Genomic DNA, 13,495 nt, shown 5'->3' with positions numbered 1-13,495 from the left:
CAACGAGATCGATGAGAATGTATGAACCATACCATTTTTAGCTCAATAAATACTATACACAGAACAAGCAGAACTTATTAAACAAGATGTTTTTGAAGTTTCTCACATTAACACTTTTTATAATACAAAACTGAATGGTTCACTTGTACCTCCTCTCTTTTAAAGCATTACAAACTAACGAACTAAAAGAAAATGGTGAGCACAGTGCATTTTTGTACCACAGTTCGTAATAGGGAGCACAATCCATATGAATTGTATAAAAGATAAGTAACAGTAAAAATGGATTACTGGTGTTTTTATAGAGTTTGTAGTACCATCACAATCAAAGTTCATAATGACATAATCTCTGGTTGTGCTCCATTTAGAAAAAGATACACAAGTACATTGCGGCCAAAGTATTACAAAGAGCATCTCAGACGGCTCTACTGCTGTTGCTTTTCCTTGCGCAGGAGGTTGTTGACAGAGCACACAGTGACACAGGTGGCCATGGTCGTGACACAAACAGTGGCAGAGTCTCCGAACTGTTGGTGGCGACGAACTCGGGCACCCTGAAGCCATGTGGTTGGACTGAGCATGGCGCTGAAGTTGAGTAGAATATTTTAGGAATTAGGGTGATTAGGAAACAACAAACAGGTGCCTGGAAGACACTATGCATTATAACTTGCTGATTTCTCGACTGAAGCTGTTTACTGCACAGCTCCTATATTGACTGAGCTACCCTGAAGTTGCTGGAATAGACAAAAGTCTTGATCAGAATCTCACCAATGTTTGACACTAGAATGAATTTATGAAAACTTACTCAGTTTGGTTAGCTGCTGACTTGGGAAGAGCCATCCTTTCTGCATCCGAGAGCTGCTGTGATGTACTAAGCCATTGCATTTTCTGGCCTTACAAAATTATGGACTCTTGAGATATGAACTAATATACATATTTGTCAACAAACTTATGTCTCTCGAGATCTGAACTGATTGTGTTACAAGCACACACACCAATTCCGTCGAGCTGATGCAAGTACTATTAAAAAGATAATCAAGTTCAGTATATTAATTGGGAGAAGTTCAAAAAATAAACTTTTTTAAAAGTTTGTACTTTTTTTTCTATAACTTTAGTCATTTTTTCGCCAGAGCATAACAAAAGAGCGTGGGGAAGAACTGAAAATCACATAAAAGAGAAACTAACATTTTCGTTTTTGTTGAACCCAGTAACTTTTGCCCTTGTACTTCCAAGACTACTCTTTTCGAACTTTCTGAAATTGAAAATAGATTTGTTTGTACACCAGATGCAAGTCATTTGTACACAAGCAACAAATTATAAAGCGAATTATATGTACATGGTAAAAGATAATAAAGCAAACAGAGAGTTCTTCCAGAGAAATCTATTTAAAAATGCACCAAGTCTCACAGCTGTGTGTACCTCTGTCATTTCTTCCAAAATCCTCATGCCTGACGTTCTTTGGTACCTCACACTCTGTTTGTGTGCTGGACAAATGCCACTACAGTTCTTATAATTTTACATGGTAACACCTATCAAGCATCATTTTTGCAACCAGATAAACATGACTTTTGCTTCTTTTTGTCTGAACTACTTTTTGCAAAAAGATTATAAAGCGAATTATATATACATGGTAACACCTATCAAGCATCATTTTTGCAACCAGATAAACATGACTTTTGCTTCTTTTTGTCAGAACTACTTTTTGCAAAAGGAAAATTTCTATGCAAGAGTAGTGTCACTGGTTCATCCATGCAAGGAACAAATTCACCTTTTTAATAGCACTATCTGGTAGCATGTGTGTGTGTGCGCGCGCGTGTGCTTTAATCAATCAGTGATGATGGACAACATCCCTATGAACCGTGCTTCCCATTTTGAACACACACATTGAATTGTTTATGGGTTCTTAATGAGCTGATGATAGAAAACATGATGTACTGAAATTTGGACTTCCAGGACTATCGGATGTTTTGGGTTCTTTTATGAAACTTTTTGTTATTTTTTTGTTAACTAAAAACCGAAATTACATTCACAATACACACATGTACTACACAACAATGTGCATTTGTACTGTCCACGTAAACGAATTAACCAAAAATAACTAATTTAAGAAAGAAACCATGTTTATGTTGCTCAGTACACCATGTGATGCAACTACAAACTCTTTTCCTCTCTGAAAAAAGCATGATTCACAAATGACATACATTTCTAGCATCAATACATACTTGTCATGAACTAACAGAATTACTCAAGTAGACCAAATTCGAACTAGATAAGAAGAAATTCTACAGAGCATCATTTTTAGCATCAGTACATACTTGTACTTTTACAGAGTAATGGTAGATATACATGGCGAACTGCTAAACCACCCACAGAGCATCATTTTTCTACGAGAAAACACAATTCATCATTAATCAAAATTACGAGTTTCTTTGGACCTAACCAAAACATGAATTTGAACAGCAAGGAGGAGCATGGCGACGGGCGTGTGGACGGGAGGTGGAGTGGGGCGACGGTGGAGGTGGTGGAAGGTTTGCCCGAGGGTGGTGGCGGGCATTGTGTCGGGGGTTGACACGCTTCGGATTTGGTGGAGATGGCCTGGAGTGAGTTTTTTATTTTGCTTTTTTCTGTTTGGTGTACTGGTTCGTTCTGAATCTAACAGTACATTTGTCTTATATATTTCCATTTGCCAAAACAAGAACGAAACACTCCAATACTTAACAACTAATCTATTAGTAGATCCAGAACAATTCCAATTTTTAGAACAAACTTCCATTGATGTATTATACTCTGAATCTGTATATAGGACATGATGAGTCTCAGGCTACTTCCAAAATAGGTGGTATTCGGGGAGAAATTACATCTACCTCCTGCATGGATAGAGGATACGTACTTCCAATACACGAATAGCAGAACTGAAGTGGTTCTCGTCACCGGTCTGCAGTCGCTCCAGCCTCCCTCGTGCTGCATTCAGAGAGAAAATAAATTAGTGGCATAAAGGAGATTTAGAGAGGAAGAGAAACAGAGGAGGAGGTCATTATAATGAAGTGCAAGATCATAGTGAAAAAGCAAACTCTGAACTATTACTTGCAGCTGAGAAAATGTTCAAAGAAAAATGAGATGGCGTTCTCACTGTGTGGGTGCTCAATGGGTGCAGCGCTGGGTGAAGATGGTGGTCGCAGTTCCACTTGGACTGCGGCCAGAGCTCGACTTGGATGCATGGATGTTGTAGCCGAAGAAACACCATGGAGCTTTTCTAAAAACAAACTCTGAAATTTTCTGGAGCTTTTTGTTGAGCTGAAGTACTTAACTAAATACCTAATGGCATCAAGAAAACAAGTGTCTAAATCATTTAGCAATAAAAGTGATGGTACGGAAAAATTGAACTAATGTTTTTCTCTCATTCCGACAAACCTCCCAACATATTTTTTTGAACTGATTTTTTCTAGCATTGTACTGTTGCTTTAGGCTTTTTCGGATGAGTTGAAAGCCTCTAGTCTATTTGAACTTTTACTGAACATTCAAAAATGTTTGAACTAATGTGAATCCTTTCAACGAACTACTACTACAAGTTTTCGTGAACCTACCCATGTATCAAACAAGTTTTATTTGTGCTAGGCATTTGCGAAATTTTGTGCTAAGCAAAGAGAGAAAGTAAACAACCTACAATGAACTGAAAAAGCCTACCATGTTGTCGACAAAACACAGCATGATTTATATCAATGAAGCAAAAGTTGGTCCGAGATTTGTTCCTTGCATCTAGACAAATTTATAAGTTATAACATGAGATATTCTATCAGACACAGAGCTTTTAGTTTACCTGGTGATGAAATAGTAAGCCGGCTAAACTGAATATCATGGCAAATGTGAACTGAAAATCACACAAAAGGTGAACATCTTCAATCAATAAACTCTATTGGATCGCTTAGCTCTTTCTTGCTGCCTCCTCGTGCAACTGAAAATTATTGCCATGTTAGAGCTGAGGACTGAGGTCATTTTTTGGTGAAAGTCTGGCACAAATCAGTTGACACAGGCAAGAACATACATCAGCCCTGTCCTCCTGTATGGTCTGCACTTTGCGGTGGTTTTGAGATCGGCTAGGAGTGGTTGCTGTGAACGGCCTGGGGTGGTGGTTGTGGACGGCCAGCGTCGTCGTGTGGGTCTAGTGGGCCTCAGAGGTGAGCTGTGAAAAGAGGTCATCGGCAGCAAGTTGTGCCCACAGGGAGCCGTCATTGGGTGGCTGCGGGGTGCCATGGAAGCTTGGAAGGAGGCGTCAGCGATGGTGGAAGGGCGCGGCTATGGCGGATCCAGCGAGGGAAAGTAGGCACCGTCCTGAGCTACGACATTGAACGGCTTGACGTTGTCTCGTCGAACGGCTCATGGTGGCCGCACTGAACGGCCGGGGCGCTGCAGCGACGGAGCCCCACCGGCGAGAGGAGGTAGCATTGTGGAGGGATTGGAGTGAGATCGGCCAGCGGTAGGAGTGGACAAGCACATCCACCATGGGAGGAACTGGAGGATGTGCTGAACAGCAATGGAGGTGAGGAGGTGCTCGGCTTGCGGCGGAGTAAGGAAAGATAGCGGCAGCGCGGGAGAACTTGGTTCAGGCGGTCGTGGTGGCGACGGATGGTCCTGGGCGGCGCGATCTGGGGTAGGGCAACCTCGACGGCTCAATCCATGGATTGGAGTGCGGGGTGGCGGACGAAGCCGAGGGAGAAGGTGGGGAGCGGCGGCCGGAGCCGAGGGAGAAGGTGGGGAGCAGTGGCCGAAGCGGAGGGAGAAGGTGGGGGCAGGGCGGCGCGCAGGGGAAGAGGGGAGGCCATGGCGGCGTGCTGCGGGAAGGGGGAGGCCCCGGTGGCGCACTGGGAAAGGGGGAGGCCCCGGCGGCGCGTTGTAAGAGGAGAGGTCGCGGTGGCGGGCTGGTGTTGCAGAACAAGGTAGATTAGGTGGGAATTCCTTCGCTCGCTCCTTATAGGACCGAGCAATAAGCAACATAATGTTTTTTCTCTGAACTTTATAGGGGGTAAGCACTTGAACTTATGAAACGAGAGCTCACCATGCACATCTGCTTCATACCTCAGTCTCATCGCTATGGTACACGTGCCACCTACTCGTTGTCGCCGGTCGTACCCTACACACACCAATAACCAATTAAGCACGCACCACGACACACCCAGGGTTGTATCTTCAGCACACTTTGAACTGATGATATAGTAGCACAAGAAAACAATTATTAGTCACATTTTTAGAATTCTATAGGTACATCCCAGGACTTTTGAACTGAAAACATGGTGGTTTTGGGTAGGCTGGAGGTGGAACCTTCCATCGCATTTAAATTGAGGATCCATGTGACACTTGCATCCCATTCAACCTTGCTTCCCATTTCATCAGTACTAGTATGACACAACAATAAATTCAGAATTGTAGCAGCGTACAGATCATAAAATAAAACATACACCTAACACAAGCAGTGGCGAACGGACTGGTGTGGTGGTTGTGAACGGTCTGGGCGCCAGAGCAGCAGTAGCGACGCACGGTGGATCGGAGAGGCACGGAGGAACACGTCCGGCAGTGACGTGCAGGGGCTAGGTTGCGAGCGGCTGCGTGCGTTGGTCTTGGCAGGAGCGAGGACGAACCGTGTGGGGGCCTCTGACGGTGCGTGGGAGGCAGGGCTAGACAGTGACAAGGGTTAGGGAGGAGATGGCGACGAGGTGATGACTGGAATTTTAGATACAAACCTTTTTTGAAACATCGAACTGGTCATTGTTTTTATTCAGACTACCATGTTTACATTTTTTGGAGCCATTTTTTCTTGCTTTTAATTCAGACTGGTCATTGTTTTAAATTTGAACTGATCATTGCTTTTAGTTCAAACGGATCTTTAATTCAAACTGATCATTTTCTTTAATTCGAATTGATCATTTGTTTTTAATTCAAAAAAAAATTCCGTTTCTTGCACACACACACATATCAAACTATCATTTACATTTTCTTTTCATGAACAAAATGCATGTTGGACTGATAAACCTACTCTATTCCCAGGCACAAACCAGTGCAGCAATGGAGTGAGCAGAGCACAAACCAGTGCAGCAATGGAGTGAGCAAAGCACAAAACCAGAGCATCATTTGCCTCAATTCACAGGCACCAGCAGGGCGTTTTTTATTCATTTCATCAAATAATAGAAGTGCATTAGCAAGGCACAACCAACTGAGCTAGAGATGGAAAAATACAGGAGATGGGAAGTGAGAACAGGTGGACACTACAGTGCATGCGTTCTTGCAATCTCCAACACCATACAATCTTGCTATACATAAGCCTGGATGCATGGTAACCATTCCATTCGAAACGTAAGGATTTCGCGGCAAACAGTTCAAAAAATGACTACATCATAAATGTGTCTGACACTTCCTCTAATCGCTCTCGAACTATTTTTTAGTTTAATTTCCTAAGAAAAAATATCGGACAAAAAGTCAGAAATTAATTCCTTCTCAAGGATTGTTTACTTCTATAATTATAAACCCTCTCACTCACTTATTTATGTCCTCATTTTTTTTGAGACAAGACATGACTAATAGGATATACATAGAATCTGACTGGAGTAGAATATTGATTCTGAATATGTTGCAAGACCGTAAAGGTTATGACTGTTTAGTACTATGCCAAATATGAATTTCAATGTCTCCACTCTTTTTGCCTTCTCCACCTTATGCTAGCTGAATTGTATGGTTGAAACAGAGATAACTCCAAGAATAGGAATACATGGCTAACCTTGTCATCGTTGGGAGACTTGTTTCTCATGCATTGCTCCTCCAAATTGTTTGATTTAGAGCAGTAACTGAGCCCCCACTGAAACATTCACAAGAAAACATTTTCAACACCTAATTCAGTAGAGATGTTTCTCCAAGGAAACCATCCTCTAAGCAACTGATGAACGATGAATAATTCCGTACAACTGACGAACAAAATTTCCCCCCACCTTGGTGTCGTCAGTTATAAAAGAAAACACCTAAGAGGCACAACTCCCATGCATCTCCATTAACACATTTTTTTTCTAAAGTTTCCTCCTAGCGCCCACTAAGACAAGCACGGACCAATAATCACACATACACCCATTAGAAGCAACATTAGTGTAGAACTGAAAAATGGGCAAAAATCTTGTGGAGTGAGAGGAGTCGAAGAATACGAAGATGATGTCAGACCGGATGGCTGAGTGGGATGCAGGGTCAGGTTGGACTGAAGGAGCAATATGAAAACAAAGCACTAGTGATAATAATAAGGCAGTAAAGCATCTAGTTTTGGCACACCCAATAATAGTTGTACTGAGATGGTCAACTAATTGGATGGAAACAAATCAGCAGCAGCAGTGAAGATACTGCTGCTCTTCCTCATCCATACCCTACTCCCGCTAATGTTGACCCTTCTCACGTAGTCACCTTGCTTGGCCTGTTCGTCACGACAAGAGAGCGCCGGCAGCGAGTGGCATCTTTTTGCATGTACTTCATAGACCACGGTAGGCATCTTATGTACTCTGTCTACTTCATAACCCATGACGAGTCTCTGCTTTTTCCCCCTGAACTAACAGCACACAACACAACATTCTGTCAATATATCCCTGTCTCCTTGTCTAAGCTCAATTTGGAACATAGTTCTTGAACTTACTAATTAGTATAACATGTTCTGACACCGACGCACAATTTGTACGGAGTAGCTCTATTCTTTCCGTGTGAATGTTTAAGAGGAAAGTGCAGAAGAGAAGTCTATGGGCGCGGGGCAACGACGGTGTCCGCTCCCCTCTAGCGCCGATATCCAGCAGGGAGCCTCGCAAGATGTTCAGAATCAGTTTCCCCCTTGTATGCACAAGTAACATAAGATGTTCAGAATTTGAAGTCAGAAGCTAAATAAACTTGAATACTGGAACCGGTAGGTTGAACCCCAACAAAATGGATGAATTGCTCAAATAAGTATCATGATAAGATCTTGATGAGACAGTAGAGTTTATATTGCTTCATTATCTTATGTCCGCTATGTTTCAGAGAAAACCTTATGACGTGAAACAACATTATGCTTTCGCTTTGTAGGAAAGTATGACACTAATAAATCCAAGACAAGTTACAACAAAGATATTCTTCTTGCTAAACTGAACTAAACTGAAATAAGAATTTGAGCCCAACCAAAAGTAAGAAATTGCACTGAAGTAAATTAAGAAACTAAACTTAGCACGTCGCCGAAATATTAACTGACCAAAAATTACCCAAAATATATCTTTGTTGGATCTCTGCGTAGCAGGAGCCGACGACGGGTGGCTCGGGGATGTGGGGCGCAGACGGCAGCGACTGTGGGATCGGCATAAGCAAAACAAGTCACCAGTTTTTTTGGCACAAGCAAAAACATCACAAATGCAACCAACATCAATTTAGAATCAGCCATAATACAAGTTCTACACTTCAATAATACCACAACACATTCAAGTTCAACAAAAATAGCCACTGAAGTTCAGTAGGTGCACAAGGTCAGTAACATACCAAAGAAGCTTCATCTTCGTTTCTAGCTACCTGCTACAGTGCACTTGCCGAATAGCTTTTTCACTGGATGCAAACCGCAGCAACTTGGTGCAGAGGAGGATACCAGCGGGAGGAGCTAATGGTGGTGTCGCCTAGGCGGAGGTAGCAGAGGATGTCAACAGGATAGTGCGGCCACGGATGGTAGTGGAGAACAGGGGGCATGGTGACTCTGGTGAAGATCAAGCCGGTGGCTAGCGGTAGTTTAGAAATGGGGAGGACGGCAGCATGGAGGAGAGCATCACATGGGACCTGGTGAGTAGGTGAGGGCGAGGCACTGGCAGGGGCTGCAGAGAAGGTTGGGGGCGAGGCATCGGTGGGGGCCGGGGAGATGGTGGGGGTGAGGCGCCGGCGAGAGCTAGAGATAAGGCAAGGGGCTAGGTACGGCGGGAGCCGCGGAGAAGGTGGAGGGCAAGGCGCCGGCTGGAGCCGAAGATAAGGTAGGGGGCTAGGCGCTGGTGGCAGCCGCGGAGAAGGTGGAGGGTGAGGCGTCGACGGGAGCCACGGAGAAGGTGGGTGGGGCGGCGATGGGGTGGGAGGTAGGAGAGGATGGTGGAGGTGAGGACGATGTGCTCGGAGAGTTGGGCTTGGCTGCCTCGTTCTTCTTTTTTTCAGCGATCGGGCGCTTATAGGAGCGATGGTAACGGAATAATATTCTGTTACTGGTAAAAAAATAGTCCAGTCCTATATATATATAGAGAGGAAAGCAAACTAATGAAGCCTTGCTAGGGCGGATGCAATCACGAGCGCTTGTTTGTATAGGGATCTGGTCCCTCCTCTTTCCTCTTTTGGTTTTTTCTGGTTTTATTCATTTGATGTTCTTTTCCTCATATAGCCAAAGCTGGACCACGGCGAATGCAAGAGCAGGGACCAGGGGCAAGCACTAGGCTGTAGTTTTTGCAGTTCAGCAGAGAGGACCACCGGCGTCAAAGTCAAAAGGTTCCGCGCTGGAGGGTGGAGCACTGTTCGTGCAAGGATTGAACCTTTTCTTTGGTACACACGTTTTTTTTCTTCTAATTGTCACTCGTTGCCTTTTTCTTCACCTGCGGGTTCCAGTGTTTATGTTTGTTTGCATCAAGATCTTGCCGTGCGGTGATCGTTCTTGTAATCCAGAAAGCAGACAAACCTTTTGCGGAGACTAAACTACATTTTTAACATGACTTCACCCATGTCGTCATCCGCATATTATCGGTTTTGCCTTTTGCCTGTTACCCACGCCACCCAAACCCAACGTCACGAATTGAGCTGCTCATCTTCTCAAAGGCGATCATCACGAACTATCGCCCACGAACGTAACCAGTGACATGCATTAACTTGCAGCCCCTGCCCGTCATCAACTTTGTGCTGACCATCCTAGGCGGACGTGCTAGTCTATAGTTCATGGGCAGTAGAAGAAGGCCGAAGACGGATTGATTATTTTCAGCATGGAGTTTTTATCATTTAAAAAGGTCATCAAGTACGTTGCAGCCAGCGTCCACAACTTGGTCAAAGCCATGAAACACCAGCGTCTACAAGACTACAACATGCAGCGATGGCGCCTGCTTCAACTTTTTTGTCCGCGGTAGTTTTCAGGTAGCCTCTGCGCAGTAATACAATATTAAGACTATACAGCGACAACCACTGTCTAAACTTTCGAATACGCAACAGTCCCAGCCAGCCTATACCACTAAGAGACAGCCGCCCATCGCTGCCAGTCTTTAACACCCGTGGCATTTCATGAGCTACATGCTGACACAGTGTAGACAAACACTATCGACAGGCATGAGATTCTATACAGCATTCGAATTTTTCCTGTGTCATGCTAATCGTCATACACATACAGTCAGGCGCCATCACAGCATCTACAGTACGTCTTTTGTTTTATTAGGACACACGCGGCTACACGAGACTACATGCTGGTAAAAGAAACAAGGATCTCCACCAAGCATGCAAATACACATAGGGATATCATAATGGTGCATCATGGGTAAATGCAAGCAAGGGTCACAATTGCATGGCAAAGTCATGTAAAGAGGCATAACATGCAAAGTGAACACGATACTATGGGCATAAGGTGACAAGTGGTAGATAGTCCATAGCCGTGTGAGAGCCAAGTAAAAGAGAGGCGCGTAGTCGTTGAGCGAAGAGAACAGTGGTAAGGATAGTCCACGGGATCCCAAAGCATCGTTGCTCTCAAGAGCTCGTTTCGTCAACTCTTGGGATTGAGAGGTTGACGAGTATACATGAGTACATACACAAAACAAAGACAAAGAGAAAATTGTGTGTGCATGGTATATGTACACATCATCCATCATGATGCGCACATGCATGTGTGGGTTAGCATGAAATATCCAATTCACAAATAGATGAGATGCGTGATATAGAAACATGTCATCCATCATGATAGGTTTGTTATTATGTATAGCATAATGGAGACTCAAATTGTGTAATGCATCATGAGAAATATCTAGAGCATTATTATTCATGGAATGCATAAGGTGCACGCAATTACGGGCATCATGCAAAGTATGGAATGCATCAAAATCTCCTATTATGTATGAGGAAACTATGGGGGTCTCCTCATGAGCATTAATGGAAACGTCACATGGAGAATATTGACAACATCCAAAATAAAGCATATTCCGAACAATGTGATCAAGGCATGACATAGTAGATGAATTGCGCAAATCATGTAAGGAAGCATGGCAATATCATCACATGAAAAACAAAAGCCAGTGACCATCATCTCGTCATCTATGCCCTAAGTGCAAATGGGATTGATTTTAATGGGGCATGCATAGTTACTATGTTGATTTTGGAATGATGCAATATGGGAGATCTCACTCATAGCATATGACAAGTTCAATGGTTTGTCAAACATGATGTGACAAAAAGAATTTTCACATGATATCCTATAAAGCATAGCATCACAACTAGGAAACTCAACATGCTCATCATCATATTCATCATAAATGGGTAAGTCAAGGCATGAAGAAGTCGCACTAGCATGAAGCATGGGAATAGGTGGATCAACATCATGGGAGCAATCGATGTCAAGAGAGTCCGCTAGTGGGACAAGAGGAGCACCATCACCTATGTTACCTTTGGAGCGTCGCTCATGTGTTGTAGGTGAGGTGTTGAAGATCCACTCGTTGTCATCATCATCTTGATGGAACCATGTGGGGGGTGCATCATCGTCCACCATGGCCATCGTCGTCTCCAATGGAGGAATAGACTCGTCAAGGATAGGCATGTCGTCATGTAGGAGACCTGGCACCAAAGAAGAAGACACACTAGGATTAGAGGTTAAGTCGTTAGAAATCATAGTGGCCTCATATGCCGTGTCAACTACCTCACTCTCTAAGTGTTGTGGCTCACTCACTCCCTCAAGGATGCTCTCACTCATATGGTTGATGGAGTCACTCAAATGGCGCTCAACCTCACATAGGATGTGTGGCATGCACTCATGTGTGGGGCTAGTGGTGGTCACACTCATCCTCTCATAGGAAATGCTCTCAATGTCACATATGGTGGAGTCACTCATGTCACTCATGTGGTAGTGGCTCTCCTCACATGGCACTTTGGGCATCTCTTCATATGTGGGTGTCGGAGAGATGTTGGTGCAAATGTCTCCATGCGTGGTCGCGTATGAGTCCAATATGGGCGCCGTCTTCATGTTGTTGAAGAGGTTCGCGCTTGTCGCCGTAGTCGAAGTGGATGGCCCTTGCTCGACCGTCTTGTCGTCGTCTTGTTGTTGGAGGCCCATATGATGTGCCACCTCATAGCTCGTCTCCATGACCGAAGGGAGTTTCCCATGCTCGGCCATCTTCCTTGGAGGGCTTCCGAAGATGGAAGTGTCGCCCTCGCTCGTAGGTAGTTGCCTTGGACTTGATGAAGTCGATGTAGGCGTACTCGTGGGAAGTAGGCGAAGATGTCGTACATCCAAAGGCGAAGATGCCTTGAAAGCACTTGGCGAAGATGCCAACGTGGTTGTTGTTGTCGTAGCTCCGTCTTGGTGGTGCTCGTCTCGCGGTCTTCTCTTTTGCTCATGAAGCTTCGACTTGGCGTGACGTAGGGCTTGTTGGGACTTGTGCATTTGCGCTTGTGGAGCATCTTCATGTTGATGGTGTCGTTGTCGTGCTTGAGCTCGTAGGTGTTCGTCGTTGTGCACATGATGCTTGGAGGTGACTTGCCCTTCATGACGATGTTGATCACGAACGTGATGGTGGTCGCCATGTAGATGTGGACGAGGACGATTTGCACTTGCATCTTTTTCGCGCTCCAAAGACATGTGGCTTGAATGTCGCCACCTTGAAGATGATGAAGGGGAAGTAGACTTGAGCAAGGTCTGAATCTCCTCCATCCTTGCATCTTGCTCCTCTTTATGTGCGGCAAGCTTCTTCTCGATGTGCTCTCACAATCTTGATTGTGCGCCTTGTATTTGTCGTTGTAGATCGAAGAGTGATGCTTTGGTGATGTATTTGTTCACGCCATTGTTGTTGTCGAGGACCAGAGAGGAAATGCCTTTCCTATCCATCACAAGACTCGAGCAAATATGAGTGGTAGAAAGAGAAGAACTTATACCAATGTACCTTGACCGATGTTGACAATGAATCAAGTTCACTCAAATGCGGACAATGAAATAGCACTATTGGTACCAATCCTTGTCGGTTCTCACACCTACACAAGTAAAGCTTATGGAGGAGCTCGATGAGGATAGTGGCACAAAAAATTTAATGCAAAATGTTAGCAAGAGTCAATAATGTTGAAAAAGATTCACAAATTCGCAAGTGAAACAAATGGACCAATAGCAATATGTGGCACACGAAAACACACACACGGATAGATAAATGGGGTCGTGCAACCAAGGAATGAGCACAAAATGTGGAATCCACAGAAAACGCTCGTGTTGCACAACTCAATAGAGACGCTAGCACGATTGCTCAATAGGCGGATACGACACTTG

The 13,495-nt window shown here is 44.2% G+C and overlaps 1 protein-coding gene across 22 annotated transcripts; it reads right to left on the bottom strand.

Annotated features, from left to right (window-relative positions):
• Nucleotides 1–227: 227 nt before the first annotated feature.
• LOC119276060 lies at nt 228–9,131 on the bottom strand. Of its 22 annotated transcripts, none has more exons than XR_005136282.1 (6): nt 6,761–9,131; nt 3,125–5,122; nt 1,414–2,955; nt 1,180–1,246; nt 800–1,014; nt 228–728 (listed from the first exon to the last, which is right to left on the bottom strand). XR_005136282.1 is itself a non-coding variant. In XM_037557029.1 (6 exons), exons 2-6 carry the CDS (start codon nt 3,236–3,238, stop codon nt 701–703), a joined length of 363 nt encoding a protein of 120 aa, XP_037412926.1. In that variant the 5' UTR covers nt 3,239–3,309; nt 6,761–9,131; the 3' UTR covers nt 228–700. The 22 variants fall into 22 exon arrangements, 1 of the variants encoding a protein (XP_037412926.1); XR_005136289.1 differs by having other exon boundaries at nt 800–882; XR_005136290.1 differs by having other exon boundaries at nt 2,885–2,955.
• Nucleotides 9,132–13,495: the final 4,364 nt, after the last annotated feature.

This window comes from Triticum dicoccoides, chromosome 3B (assembly GCF_002162155.2).
Source record: "Triticum dicoccoides isolate Atlit2015 ecotype Zavitan chromosome 3B, WEW_v2.0, whole genome shotgun sequence".
Classification (NCBI taxonomy): Eukaryota; Viridiplantae; Streptophyta; class Magnoliopsida; order Poales; family Poaceae; genus Triticum; species Triticum dicoccoides.
Note: the sequence above shows the minus strand (reverse complement) of the source record. Positions and strands in the feature narration are given on the sequence as shown.